The 14,186-nt window shown below is 44.8% G+C and overlaps 1 protein-coding gene across 1 annotated transcript in view; it reads right to left on the reverse strand.

The window, feature by feature from the left end:
• Nucleotides 1-5,877: 5,877 nt before the first annotated feature.
• Nucleotides 5,878-14,186, reverse strand: part of LOC310872283 (disabled homolog 2-interacting protein-like) — a gene marked incomplete at its 3' end in the record, with an annotated part of 40,221 nt that continues 31,912 nt past the window's right edge. The window contains exons 16-18 of the mRNA XM_083784046.1: nt 12,431-12,510; nt 7,091-7,178; nt 5,878-6,048 (exon numbers count right to left, since the gene is read on the reverse strand). Coding sequence (XP_083640172.1) covers nt 5,878-6,048; nt 7,091-7,178; nt 12,431-12,510 — 339 coding nt within the window. The remainder of the gene's footprint in view (nt 6,049-7,090; nt 7,179-12,430; nt 12,511-14,186) is intronic.

Below are 14,186 nucleotides of genomic sequence, written 5' to 3' on the forward strand. Positions count from 1 at the left end.
CCCCCCCCCCCCCCCCCGTTGGGACCCCCCCCCGTTGTGCTATTAGGCCACAGACTCCCCCACCAATAAGTGTACGAACGTAACCAAATGGACCCGTTCAACGGTCAATGTAGTTCCGTTTGCACACTTTCGGAGGTGTTACACAACTGTAAGGGTCCATTTGATTTCCTATAGCTATCAAACATAGCTATCAAACACACCCTCAAGGACCCCTGGGGGTCCCCAGACCCCACGTTGACGACCATTGGTCTAAATGAACCACAGAGATGGTAGTAAACATTTTGTCATATTATAGTATGTCCTCCATAACATCTCACTGGTAACATGGACAACATTCTACAGATAAGCTATAGTAGATAAAATCACTGGTTATTATTGAGGCCCTGTTCAGACTGCCATCAATCAACACGTCTGTGTCCGGGTAGCATAGCTCAGTCGGTAGAGCAATTGCCAAAATTGGATTTGGACTGCAATGGTTCTGGGTTTGAACAAATGATTTGAGTTAAGGCACCACCAACTCAGCGTATGAGTAGCACAGCTTGGGTTATGCAGTAAATACTCTGAGCTGCTGGTGGGTGTTGTAAGTAATGGGAGTTGATGGTAGGTGTTGTAAGGACGGGTTGGTGCTGTTGCCTGTTGTAAGTAGTGGGAGCTGATGGTAAGAGTTGTTGTAAGAACTGGTAGCTGTTGTTGTAAATAGTGGGAGCTGATGGTAAGTGTGGGTGTAAGGACTGGAGCTGATAGCTGTTGTTGTAAATAGTGGGAGCTGATAGTAGTGTTGTTGTAAGGACTTGGAGCTGATGGTAGGTGTTGCTGTAAGTAGTGGGAGCTGATAGTCGTGTTGTTGTAAGGACTTGGAGCTGATGGTAGGCGTTGCTGTAAGGCCTCACTCACACTGTTGCAACATGCATACAACATTTGTCTTGTGTCTTGTCTGTGTTTAATGGCCGCCCCAATGCATTTCCAATGGAAGTCACATGGTTTGACAAAAAACTTTTGTTTGATGGCTGTGTTGTGCCCCCCTCCCCCGCATCAAACAAAAATGTTTTCTCAAACCATGTGACTTCCATTGGAAATGCATTGGGGCGGCCATTAAACACAGACAAGACATAAGACAAATGTTGTATGCATGTTGCAACAGTGTGAGTGAGGCCTAAGTAGTGGGAGCTGATAGTAGTGTTGTTGTAAGGACTTGGGGCTGATGGTAGGTGTTGTTGTAAGTAGTGTGAACTGATGGTAGGTGTTGTGCTGCAATCCATCTCTTCTAGGGGATAGATGCCCTCGTTCTTAGCCGATACAGACACTAATCTATACTTAATTAGACAGACAGTGGTGAACACACTGCAGCCTCAATAACCCAGGACACACTATCATGTGTTTGACCGGCCTGTTTTCACCAACCAGATTAAGTCCTACTACTGTAAACAACCAACTGTGAAGTCAGGCAGTCAGATAGAAATAACTCTGCTTCCATTTACAATAAAATTAAGTGGAAGATTAAATTGAAATATATAAAACGACGTCATTAGAATGTGAAGTTCATATACACTGCCAAATGCCAACTGAATCCAGGCAGAACGGCAGAAAATCTCTTGTATAACATATAGATATTAATTATCCTATAGGCCTACAGATATTGTACATGAAAAATGTGAATAATATGGATGGAGAGAAAATAGCGGACACCACCAAGGTCAGAGGTTTTATCCACAGCACAATATCCTGATCACTCACTGTCTCTCATCCAATGAGTGAACAGGATGTTGCTCGGCTTCCTGTTCACTCATTGGATAAGAGTCAGACGAGCTGCTCCGCATCCTGTTCACTCATTGGATAAGTGACAGATCAGACCAGGTGCATGGTTCAGCAGTTAACCAACAATTATACTCTCAGAGGTAGAGTATGACCTACCTCTGAGATATGACCAGAAAGCGCCTATAGAGCAGGCGTCTCTTCCTGGCTTTTACACAGCTGGTGGATGGAAATGACGCTAGTGCGCGACTTCAACTTGTAGTGTCAAACGTTTCCGTTTTTTGGCCAACGCTACAAGTTGAAGTCGCGCACTAGTGCCATTTCCATCTACCAGCTGTATAAAAACCAGGATGATTCTGTCTGGGAATAACCTTACAGACTCCCAAGGTCTCCATTTTGGACCCCTGGTTGTCCCCGGACCCAGCGCTGAGAACCAATTACCAAGGAAACAGATAGATAACAGACATGCTGAAAGAAAATGCACCTTCAATCATTATGAAAACACACTAATGGTAACCATAGCAACTCCTGTTCACACATGGGGAGGTGCTGCAACTGAACTGAAGGAAAAGGAGGGCGAGGCAGAGAGAGAGACAGCGAAAGAGAGTCTGAGAGAAATATAGAAAGAGAGAGGAGAGAGAGGGGGACAGTCAGACAGACATACAGAGAGAGAGAGAGAGAGAGAGAGAGAGAGAGAGAGAGAGAGAGAGAGAGAGACACAGAGTGACAGAGTGACAGAGAGAGAGAAAGAGATGTATAAACTGGCAGTAAGTACTCTTATTTCAGAAACATTGTGTAAACATGAAAACCTGGCTCATGTGGTCCAGGTAAAGGGATTGATAGAAATCCGGTTAACACTACACAGCTAGCTGTAGATTTCTTCCGGACAAAACCTGGTATCCGTATTCCACATTTATCCATCATCCAGGGTTTCTGCAGAACCGGACGGAAGCACAGATGCAGTACAAAGTCCTTGCAGGGGATATTCACACATTTTAGCCTGTTGTGTTCAGTAAAGCAGTGGCCCCCCTGCTTCATATACTATATGCACATGGCTAGTGATTCTCAAACAAATTCATTTCAAGGACCCCCGGTTTACTATGCACGAGGCCACGGACCCCCGTAACTCAGAGTGTACAAATGGAACCAAAACCAATACCAATGATTGCCTTTGTACACTCGGAGAGAGTCAGAGTTACCAATCATTTATAGCTGGGGACCGCCATGGATCCCCCTCAAGGACCCCGGGGGAGTTATACCGGATGACCCACTTTGATGAGAACCATTAGGCCACAGTCGGACACACTCAATCTGAAAGTGTACAAATCGTGTTCATGTTCAAACGGTTCCATTTGTAAACTCTCAAGAGGTACTCGGAAACAGACCCGTAAGGGTGCATTTTGTCTCCCGACTATGGCTATCAATCCATTAGCTGGGGACCCCACTTTCAGAGCCACTGCAATGAAGCAATGCTGATATGAAGGGTACCAAAGGGTGGCATCCATCATGGTTCACATCCCTTCATTTATATTCACCGTTCATATACATTTTATTGATGCTCCTTTATACATTGTATGACTCTCAATCCACACGTCTTTAAATTACCTATATGTTATGCACTGTATATGTTTCCCCTCTTTTCTATGTTATGCTCTAATTTCTTTTCAACACCGAAAACCCTGTAGGCCTACTAATAACAATCTCACCCACTGTACTCATATATGATCTGTGACAATAAAGATGTGATATTCTGATTGTGATCGTTCAGCTCGTTATGTTTTTTTTTAGATCATCCACACTATGTGCCCACTTATGATGGCACGGTCACACACATGCTCCATATACGCGTGTTGCATTATATGACACGCATGTGTGACCCTGTCTTTAGATGTCAGATGTCTCTGAGTCCACCTAATGCAGTTTAATCTAATTATCTACATGGAAATGGGAGCATTAAAGAAACAATCAAAGCTTGTAGAATAGATCATCTGTTTGTGAACATCTGGGAAACAATTTTAAACTTTTTGAAACTCTTTGTGTGTATATATATATATATATATATATATATATATATATATTATCTATGTTATTTTAGCTTGCGTAGCTAGGCAACATTAATACAATTATTTCAGTGTGCTTTGCTGAACTGCAAATGCTTTTGCAGTTATGTTTATACTAGGCTACGTCTAAGGTGGTTCTAACCCCACTATACTAAGTCAAATTCACTTCACTTCTCTCCCTTATAACTTCACACACATCCTTTTAAATGTCTGACACAATATTGTTAACCTACCACTCGTCATGAATATACTCTCTGTAGCATATGTCACAATTATTACATAATCGCTTCCATCGTTTCCATGATCATTGTAATCCGTGTAATAATTGTATCCGTTACATAAAAAGAATAGCCAACATAAAAGGACACAACTGTGAGCTTTTAGATTGCCTATTTCCATTGGTTTTGAAATAAGTTTAAAGTATAACAGGTGATTATTTGTACTGGGCATTGTCAGTCATTCCTCTGTATAGTTTGTCATATCTGCCCTGTGCAATTGTTTTGTTCACAAAGCCTAAATGGCAAAACAAATTTGCAATTCAAGTGTTTTATTCGCAAATAAATCGCCAACTAAATTGCCATGATCCTGCCTCGCACCAATCAACAGCCGAACGCTTTCTTGACATTCTTTCGTCAAGTGGTGGAGACACGAGTATTACATGACGTTGCCGATTTAACTATTATTTGTATCATTTTGCAGCAAATACCGTATAATTTGTCCGCTGACTCGGCCCGGTGTCCAGGGCTATATATCGTTGAAAGATCTGTGGCTGGCATGCAGCCGGACAGCCGGGGGCCAAGTCTCACACTTTAACCAGATTTCTCACAGTAGCATGGTTTTTGTGTGCATGTAATTGTATAGGCTATTGAGAGAGAGAGAGAGAGAGAGAGAGAGAGAGAGAGAGAGAGAGAGAGAGAGAGAGAGAGAGAGAGAGAGAGAGAGAGAGAGTTTCCTCACGTAGTAGATTTCAGTTCTCTAGATACGTTTTAGATTACGGTATACTTTCCCCCCGTTTGTTTGTATATAAACAAAAAAGTGACGTACGTCCCTCCGTAAACCACTTAACCCATTCTGACCTGAGATCAGATTCATACGAGGTTTCCACTGGACACACACACTGGTCTGATTAACCCATTCTGACCCGAGATCAGATTCTAAAAAATGTCAGTCGTTCTTCGATTTTTCAAAAATAGCAGACCTACAAGCTCTTGGTGGCGCGCTATGAGCTTGTAGATCTGCTATTTTTTCAATAGCTAAAGCACGACATGATGCTATAACACCAAAATGGGTTCCCGTTCAGAATGGGTTTAAAACCCCAGCCTCCGTATTCTGGGGGAAACCTTCGCTGAATATAGCCGAATGACAAGGTCGCAAAGGCGCCGTGAGCTTTGTCGAGCGGGTATTTTGCAGCAAAGATATAATTATGTAATGTCGAGCGAAAACAGAAAATACACTATAGTCTAGAGCCCTGATTGGGACTCCGGGGGGTGGTTCTGGTTCTAATAATAACAGACAGGATTTGCGGGCGAAAAAACGGTAACAGGCTGTCTTTCGGGACGGACGGTCCCTTCACATCGCATTCCACCCATGTCCCGCTCGTGTCAGCCCAGCACATTCCTACTGTATGTCAAACTGACACAAAATAATTATTTCACTGTATCCACTGTATCCTCGTATAAACGGCAATAATATACTCTGCTCATTGTTCCACTGGAATTGCCCAATCAGTTTGCTCATCGTTCAACATTTGCGGGAATCGTCCAATCGGTCGTATCGCTGTTCGACAGTCGCTGAAGTCGACTTGTGTCAGATTGGTCAAGGTTCGACAGTTGCTGCAGTATAGTCCAATCGGTAAGCTCATTGTTCAGCAGCTGCTGCAGTAGTCCAATCAGATCGGTCAAGTGTTCGGCAGTTGCTGCAGGCATCCAATCGGATGACTCAGTGTTCAGCAGTTGCTGCAGTAGTCCAATCAGATCGCTCAGTGTTCGGCAATTGCTGCAGTAGTCCAATCAGATCGCTCAGTGTTCGGCAGTTGCTGCAGTAGTCCAATCAGATCGCTCAGTGTTCAGCAGTTGCTGGAGTTGCGGAACTCTCCGTTCTCCGTGATCTGCAGAGAGGACGTGTTGCTCGGCGACAGGCCGTTGCGCTGTGACGTCACCGCATAGCGTTCCTTTAGCTGGGTCAGCGCCGCCATTAGCCTGCTGTTGGCCGCGTCCAGGCTAGCTATCCTCTTCTCCTGCACGTAGACGTAGTGAGACAGATGGACAGACAGGCAGACAGACAGTGAGACAGATGGACAGTATACACAGACAGACAGACAGACAGACAGACAGACAGACAGACAGACAGACAGACAGACAGACAGACAGACAGACAGACAGACAGACAGACAGACAGACAGTGAGTTGTGGAAGAAGTACTCTACCCACTCAAGTGAGTCAAGCCCACATGACGTCACTCCTTAAAGCATGTTAGCATTTCCGTGGCATAAAAATTGGTCTAGAGACGTTGTGGGTAAACCACAGGGAGGCGGAGTCAATCCTTAAGGACGTCACCGCGTAGTATGATGGCCTCAACTCTTATCACCGTTTTAGGTGATAAGCTATCACCTAAAACGGTGATAACCTATCACCAAAAACTGTGGAGTATGTATGAGCCTTTAGGCTCCTCCTCATCAATAGCACAGACAGTACACCTCACTTTGTGCAATAAATACTGTTAACCCATTCTGAATGGGAACCCATTTTGGTATTGGCATCATGTTATGCTTTAGCTATTGAAAAATAGCAGATCTACAAGCTCATACGAGGTTGTAGCTCTGCTATTTTTGAAAAATCGAAGAACGACTGACACATAGAAACATAGCTTTTTCAGAAAACTGTCGGGATTCAGAAGCCATTTATAGAATCGTTCCCAGGGTCAAAATGTGTTAAACTTGAGCAGAAGGTGCAAAACATGCAGTAGTCCTGGTCACTAAACTGCCTCCCCCTGGCCAGCCAGGGCGCCTGATGGAGGGGAAAGGAACTGGTTGGAATAACGTGTTCCTTCCACGCGCTACGTCCAACCAGGGAAACTCCCCCCTGTCAGGTGTAAAGGAGCAACTTGGACACTCAGGCATGAAGGAAGCATGAGTTCAAGTCCGTTGCTCTCCCCTTGTCCCCCATATATGGGGACTAGGTTGGTGGAGGGTGTGTAGAGCCCAGGATCAGATGATTGACACAGGGGTGACAAATGGGTTACAAAATCGTGGGATAAAAAATATATTTAAAAAAAAAGACCTGAGCTTCAATGATCTTCTGCTTGGAGTCCACCACTGCTTGCATGTCACAGTGATCTTTCTTCAGCTCCTCTTCCACCGACATCAACCTGAACAAACGGCGTTATTGTCAAGTCACCTTTATTTATATAGCACATTTAAAAACAACAGAAGTTGACCCAAAGTGCTTTGATCCATATAAGAAAATGACATCATAAAATACAAAATTTAAATAAACGTTTAGCAATACAATATAACAACATTTTAAGGAACATGAAACGACAAATAGCCTACTGATTACAATTACAAAGAGGTTTAAAACGTTCAACAGAACTATAGGAGCTGAAAACAATGAAGAGAAGGTGAGTTTTTAGGGAGGAATTGAAACTTTCGATGGTTGGGCTGGATTTGATATGTAGTGGGAGACTGTGTTGTGGATATTTGCAGAAAGGGGGCCTAGGGAACTTTTGAGGTCATTTACGGATTTCTGGGGGCCAAATATGATGACTTGTGTTGCGTTTCTTCACACGCATACTGTACATGCCATTAACTTATATAATTTGCATCATTGCATATCTGCAGTGTAGCCAAATGTAACCATGGGTGTGGAAAAAAAATCACTGCTGCTACCACATAGATGGTTAAAATGCAATTACCCTCAGCAGAGATTTATTTTGCATCACTCCTCCAACTTGTTAAATTTGTCGTTTAAACAAAAAAAAAGTGGGGTTGGATATTTGGATAAAGGTTCAACAAACTTGTACACGGATTGGGATTCTACACTCTGATTGGTCTATAATGACCTCATGCCCAAAACACATTTTGTGACAGATCCAGAGTCTAAATCCAGGGCCAGTTCTTGATGAAGACCAGGAGGGGTCGAAACATTGATTCCTAATAAAATACTGGGAGCTTAACCCATTTTGGAACTGAGGTCGATTTAAAAAAAAAAACCTTTTTCATGTCAAGGACCCCCAGAATTAACTCTATTGGGCCACACGGACCCCCCTTCTCAAAATATGTAGTTCCAGGGACCCCCCAGAAGCCAATATTTGAGTTAAAAATGTTCGCTCTGAAATATATAGTCAAACATTTGCGCCACATTTTCACAACTTTTCAAAAATAGCAGACCTACAAGCGCGCCACTGGGTGGCGCGCTACGAGCTTGTAGGTCTGCTATTTTTCAATAGCTAAAGTATAACATAATGCTTAGTTAAAACAACAAAAGGGGGTTCCCGTCCAGAATGGGTTAAGAACGGTGTGCAGACGACGTCCTATACCTTCTTTCCATGTGCGCCGTGTGCCTGCCTTAATAATGTGCCGTTTAACTATAGAAACAGTGGAGGGGGATTGCACCCTGCTTCCTGTACCATCGTCTGAATATGGCCTTGTGTGGTTATTAGCATATATGCCAATTTGTCCTCATGCGTCTTACAGTGATAGCAGGGCACGCAATGTTTGTGAACAAACACGAAACAAACACGGAGGAGCTAGTCACTGTGGTGAATCACACACATTGCTTGGCCTCGGGTATCGCTGCTTGTTGCAGCTATATTAGGCTCACAGTTGTTGCTAAGCAATTATTGATCAAAGGCGCCACATTGTGACACATTCTAAAAACAGTCAAAAGCGCCAACACATAGAGCAAATATAAATATATATATATATATATATATATATATAAACAAACTTGTTTATATTTTTTTAATTATTATTAATATCATTTATTTATGGTTCGACTTTCAACTTGTTGAAAAGTCGACTTTATGGTTAATGCCCTAATATCCAAGGAGTGGACACACTAATACCCATGTACCGATTTTTCAGTGGGTCCAGAAAGCCATGGCCACTGCTACGCTCTATATACTATGTATATTACTATAGTGTGTACACATGTGTGTGTGTGTAACACACACATATCATCATCATTATCATTCACGATGATGATATTGGCCCACGTGACATCACAGGGGCCTTTTCTTTAGGCCCACAGGGGCCGGAAAAGTTTATATGGAATACTTTTTGCCATTGACTTGGCTGTCACATGTCGTCATGGGGGCACACACACAAAAGCCACACGTTGGGAACGGCTATAGCACCGCTCAGAAACTGGTCAAAGAGCAAAAACATAACAGCGGGGGTGAGGGGATCCCCAGTTCAAATAATAGGATTATTTTGGGGGGTCACGGCCTGAAAAGGTTGAGAACACACTGAAAGTCACTCCAAACTGTTTGCAGAGGCGCGCCGTGTCCCGGGGCGGCTTGTGCTTGTGTCTCCTGAAATTCCCCGGGTTGCGGAAGCTCTTGTCACACTGCTGACAGTAGTGCTTGTCGGCCGTGTGAACACGCTGGTGCCTCCTGAGGCTGCCCACGTCGGTGAAACTCTTGTCGCACAGCGTACAATAGAAGGGCTTCTCTCCCGTGTGCACGCGCAGGTGCGTCTTCAGGGCGGCCAGCACGCTGAAGCTCTTGTTGCACTGCGTGCAGTAGAAGGGCCTCTCCCCCGTGTGGACACGCCGGTGCGTCGTCAGTGCGCCCAGCACGGTGAAGCTCTTTCCACACTGTTGACAGTGGAAGGGCTTCTCCCCCGTGTGCACGCGGCGGTGCGTCTTGAGGTTGCACATCTGACTGAAGGTCCGGTCGCACTGCTGGCACCGGTACGGCTTCTCCCCGCTGTGCAGGCGCTGGTGCGTCCTCAGGTTGCCCACCTCGCCGAAGCTCTTGTCGCACTGCGCGCAGCGGAAGGGCTTCTCCCCGGTGTGCAGACGCGCGTGGGTCTTCAGGCCATACATCCGGCTGAAACTCCTGTCGCACTTCTCGCAGCCGTACGGTCGCTCCCCGGTGTGGACGCGTCGATGCGTATTGAGGTGACACAAATGCCTGAAGCTCTTGCCGCACTGTTCGCAGACGTGGGGCCTCTTTGTCCACTGACGGCTCTCCTTCGCCTCTTCTCCCGACCAAGTCGAGGTCTCGGCGAACGGCCGACGCTGCGAGATCCCGGTCTGTTCACGTCTCCTCGTTGCTTCGAGCTGGTTACGGAAATGGTTATTCGCCGACAGGCCACCGACAAGGTTTGAACATTCCTTGGCAATCTGGCCGCTCTGCAGGTGTTTGTGGAGCAGGCGGGCCTGAGGCGCGATCGCGTACAGACACTCGGGACCTGAAACCTGAGTCTGGGAGGAAGATCGGGACGTCACACCTTCCACGTGTCGCGTCGGTTCATCGCCAAAGCTGCCGGTATGCATGGAGACGGACAATATGCCTGTCTTGTCGTGTTCTCTCTTTCTCTGTCTCTCTCTCTCTCTCTTTCCCTCTGTCTGTCTCTCTATCTCTCCGTCGCTCGGGACAGAGTGCGCTGTAAGTAAACAGTCTGAGCAATACTATCTAAGAGTGGAAGACTAAAGGTATTTTCACGTCATCTGGTGTGATGTCATACAAACACAAAGCGTTGCATGCATGCGGACAACAGATTTGTACAGGCACCGTTGCAGATGCATGCATGTCCTGACTTGCCCACTAATGTTTGTCTTATTGTCTCCACCAGGCCGAAGGCCTGGGGGGAGAGACTATGTTTTGCACTGTTTTGCACACTGTCCGTCCGTCCGTGTGTGTGTCTGTCCGTCCGTGTGTCCGTCCGTCCGTCTGTGGACAGCTAATCTCCGGCACCGTTAGCTTGATCGCAGCCATACTCTGCACACACACTCCCTGAATGCCACAGCTGAACCTCTGCCCCAATGTTTTCACATTGGCCTCTTATAGCGCCACCAGGAGGCCGCTTTGTGCAAAACTATTTTTTGGACAGTACACCTACATATTTTGTCCAAACATCACGCAAATTGGTACACAGTCTCTCTAGAGCCATTCAACGAAACGGGTCCTTCAGATTTTTCAGACTCCATCCTGATTGGCTAATATTGGCTTCCAAAGTTCGCAAGAGTGCTCAGTTTCAGACAAAATGCCGCAAATCATGAACACATAGTGTGATTTCCGTGACATTTTGCACGCACATTCCCACTAGGCCGAGGAAGAAATGCCACTTGAATATTTTCAACTCAGCCTCATGGTGGCGCTATAACTGGCTGATTAGTGTTTTTACCTCTAACTGCACGGATCTGTGTACAACTTGTGTATGCACACTCCCTAGAGGCCAAGGAAAAACCTTTGCCTGGAATTTTTCACATCTGCTCTTTATAGCGCCACCAGGAGGCCGACATATGAAAAACTCATTTTCAAATATTACTCCTTCAGATTTTATCCACATTTCACGCAAATCGGTACACATGCTCTCCATAGTCATGTGATCAAGACGGGTTTGTTTGACGCTTTCTACCCGTTTTGTACAAATCGCCACAACTCCTCAACGCAGCGTCCGATTGTGGTGAAACTGTGCATGCATATTCCCACTAGGCTGAGGAAGAAATGCCACCAGCACAGACAGTCGCAACACACACACACACACACACACACACACACACACACACACACACACACACACAAACTTATATTACTCCTAAACATTTTACCAAACATCACACACACTCCTATCCTCCTGGTGGAGACCTGTGCCCAGAAGGGCAATTGTAGTTGTTCTTATTATTAGTGGGATACAGCCCAGCCCCTGTAATAATTTATGATCATATAAAATAAAATAAAAGTGCTGAAACAAATCTCACTCCAACCGGCCAAAGTGCATGGGGTTTGAACATGTTTGACCTACAACTTCCTATAGAGACTGTTTACGGTTAAAGGGCAAAGGGTAAAGGTCACAGATACCTATAGGTTAAAGTCATAGAGATATAAAGTCTTCCGGTTAGTACCCCTCGAGCATCGATACGATTGGTTGGCTGCTATGATAGTACCCCTCGCGCTGTTCTTGTGGTAGGCTACCTCTGGGGTGGGCAACTTTGGCGATGGCAAGGGCCACTATATTTCCACACTCACTCCAGACTGAGGGCCACATTGCATATTTCTGCCGTAGCAAAAATAGCCGATCTACAAGATCACTACTTGTAGATCAGGTATTTTTGTTATTATTTGTATGTAAATCCTGAATTATGTTTTGCTATTTTGGAATTAGAATCCTGAAAAGTACCGGTGACATTTTTATTTCATTTCAAATGCCTTTCAAATGCCTTTAATTATGTACACTTTATGAACTAAATACAAATGTTTGCATGATTGGAATTATAACAGCTGAAATAAATAATATATCAGGATTCCAATATATTAACCACATTAAGTGAAGGTGGGGGCCGCATGTGGCCCCGGTGGGGGCCGCATGTGGCCACCTGTATACCCTCCTGCATGTGGCCCAGTTGCCCATGTATAGGTTAAAGTAAGAGGCTAAAGAGTGAAAGGTTCACCTGCTGATGATGCTGTTCATCTGAAGATCTTTATCATCCTGAAGTCTCCTCAGTCGACTGTCTGTGTCCTCCAACCTGGACTGAAATATAAACATCACACCCGTGTGAAGTGAGGGGCGCTCTTGTCATCATACAGTACATCAACATATATCAACACATTTCGGCCAATCTCTTTTGCCGTCCTCATTTTTCTTTCTTTCTTTCTTTTTTTTAATACTGTTTTTATTAGGCATTTCGCATATGACATAACTTCAGAATATCATTGACAGATAATGAGTAATTAAGTGATATAAAATGAAAAATATAAATAGTGATAAAATGTTCCAAATACAATATAAAAAAGGTATATAAATGTGTTAAACAAGAAAAAACTAAAAACAGTTAAACAGTGACAAATGTGAACAGACAAACAAAACAAAGACAACTGGACAGACACACTTGCTCTCAAACTTTCCCAACACGTTGTTGGGAAAGTTTGTTGAATTACAGACATTTTTTACCGTCCTCACTTTTCTGTCATCACTTTTTGTAGCCCTCAGCCAATCAAATCATCGCTATGGGGTAGCCTACACGCGCGCACACACAAAGCTGGGCATAGGAGGGGCTATAGAGCCCCTCAACAACAATAGTTGCGAATGCAATGAGCACTAACTATGAGACCCTGCAGATCATGTCTGTCTGTGTGTCTGTCTGTCCCGCTGTGACACCACCCGCCCGCCACAAGGGGGCGCAGCTGTAGCACACACACACACACACACACACACACACACACACACACACACACACACACACACACACACACACACACAGTCACACACACACACACACACACTCAACCACACACACACACGAGCTGCGTTCGCTTCCCACGTTTGCGCGTCTTACTTGTGTATGTAGGCCTTGCCGAGCCACATGTGGCCCACAGGGCAGGAGCCTGTCTCCTGTTCCTGTAGCGTGAGGCGGATCCCCCGACCATAATGTACAAGTAGGACACGCTGCTAGTATAATCACTTCACAAGTACCCTTGATGCAGAATACAAAGCAGCGAGGCAGACGTTACCGACCTCCCAGTCTCAGGGCGGACACTCTAACCACAAGACATACATTATGATTGAAAACAGTTTGTGTATGTGACTTTTATTTTTAAGACAGAATAGATTTCAGCTCCTTCTTTCGTTTTCTTGAGTGACTGTCAGCTGGAAAGATCCAGTCAAATTATTTGAGGTGTGACTTTCCAGGTTCCCTTTTTTCACCATCACTGTGCAGTAGTTGCTGACCAATGAATACTTATCGGGCCTTTTCAGTTATTGCCCCCACACTCTGGAACAGTCCTCCACATCAAGTCCAGCTCCAAGCCTCCACCGTTGAAAGGTTTAAACCCAACCGTAAAAACCCACCTCTTCTCCATTGCCTTCAGCTCAATCTGAGGGCAATCAATTTATGGCCTATCTCCGGCCATGTTTCTTTATATACTGTGCTATATTTTATGAGGTCTTTATGATGTCATTTTGAATGGAAAGCACTTTGGGTTCAGTTGTTTTTAAATGTGCTATATAAATAAAGGTGACTTAACTAGGACTTCATCCGGTTCCATTCACGGCACATAATTATATAGGCCTATGGCCTGAGAAAGACATGCTGGCCCTCTATGGAATCACATAACTGAAATCAGTTGTGACCACTGGGAACTTTACTCCACAGTTCAATGAAATCACACTCAAGACACTCAAGAGTAAATGCCAGTTCTGATCTCAAA

Source organism: Protomyctophum parallelum (assembly GCF_964188405.1).
Source record: "Protomyctophum parallelum genome assembly, chromosome: 15".
NCBI lineage: Eukaryota > Metazoa > Chordata > Actinopteri > Myctophiformes > Myctophidae > Protomyctophum > Protomyctophum parallelum.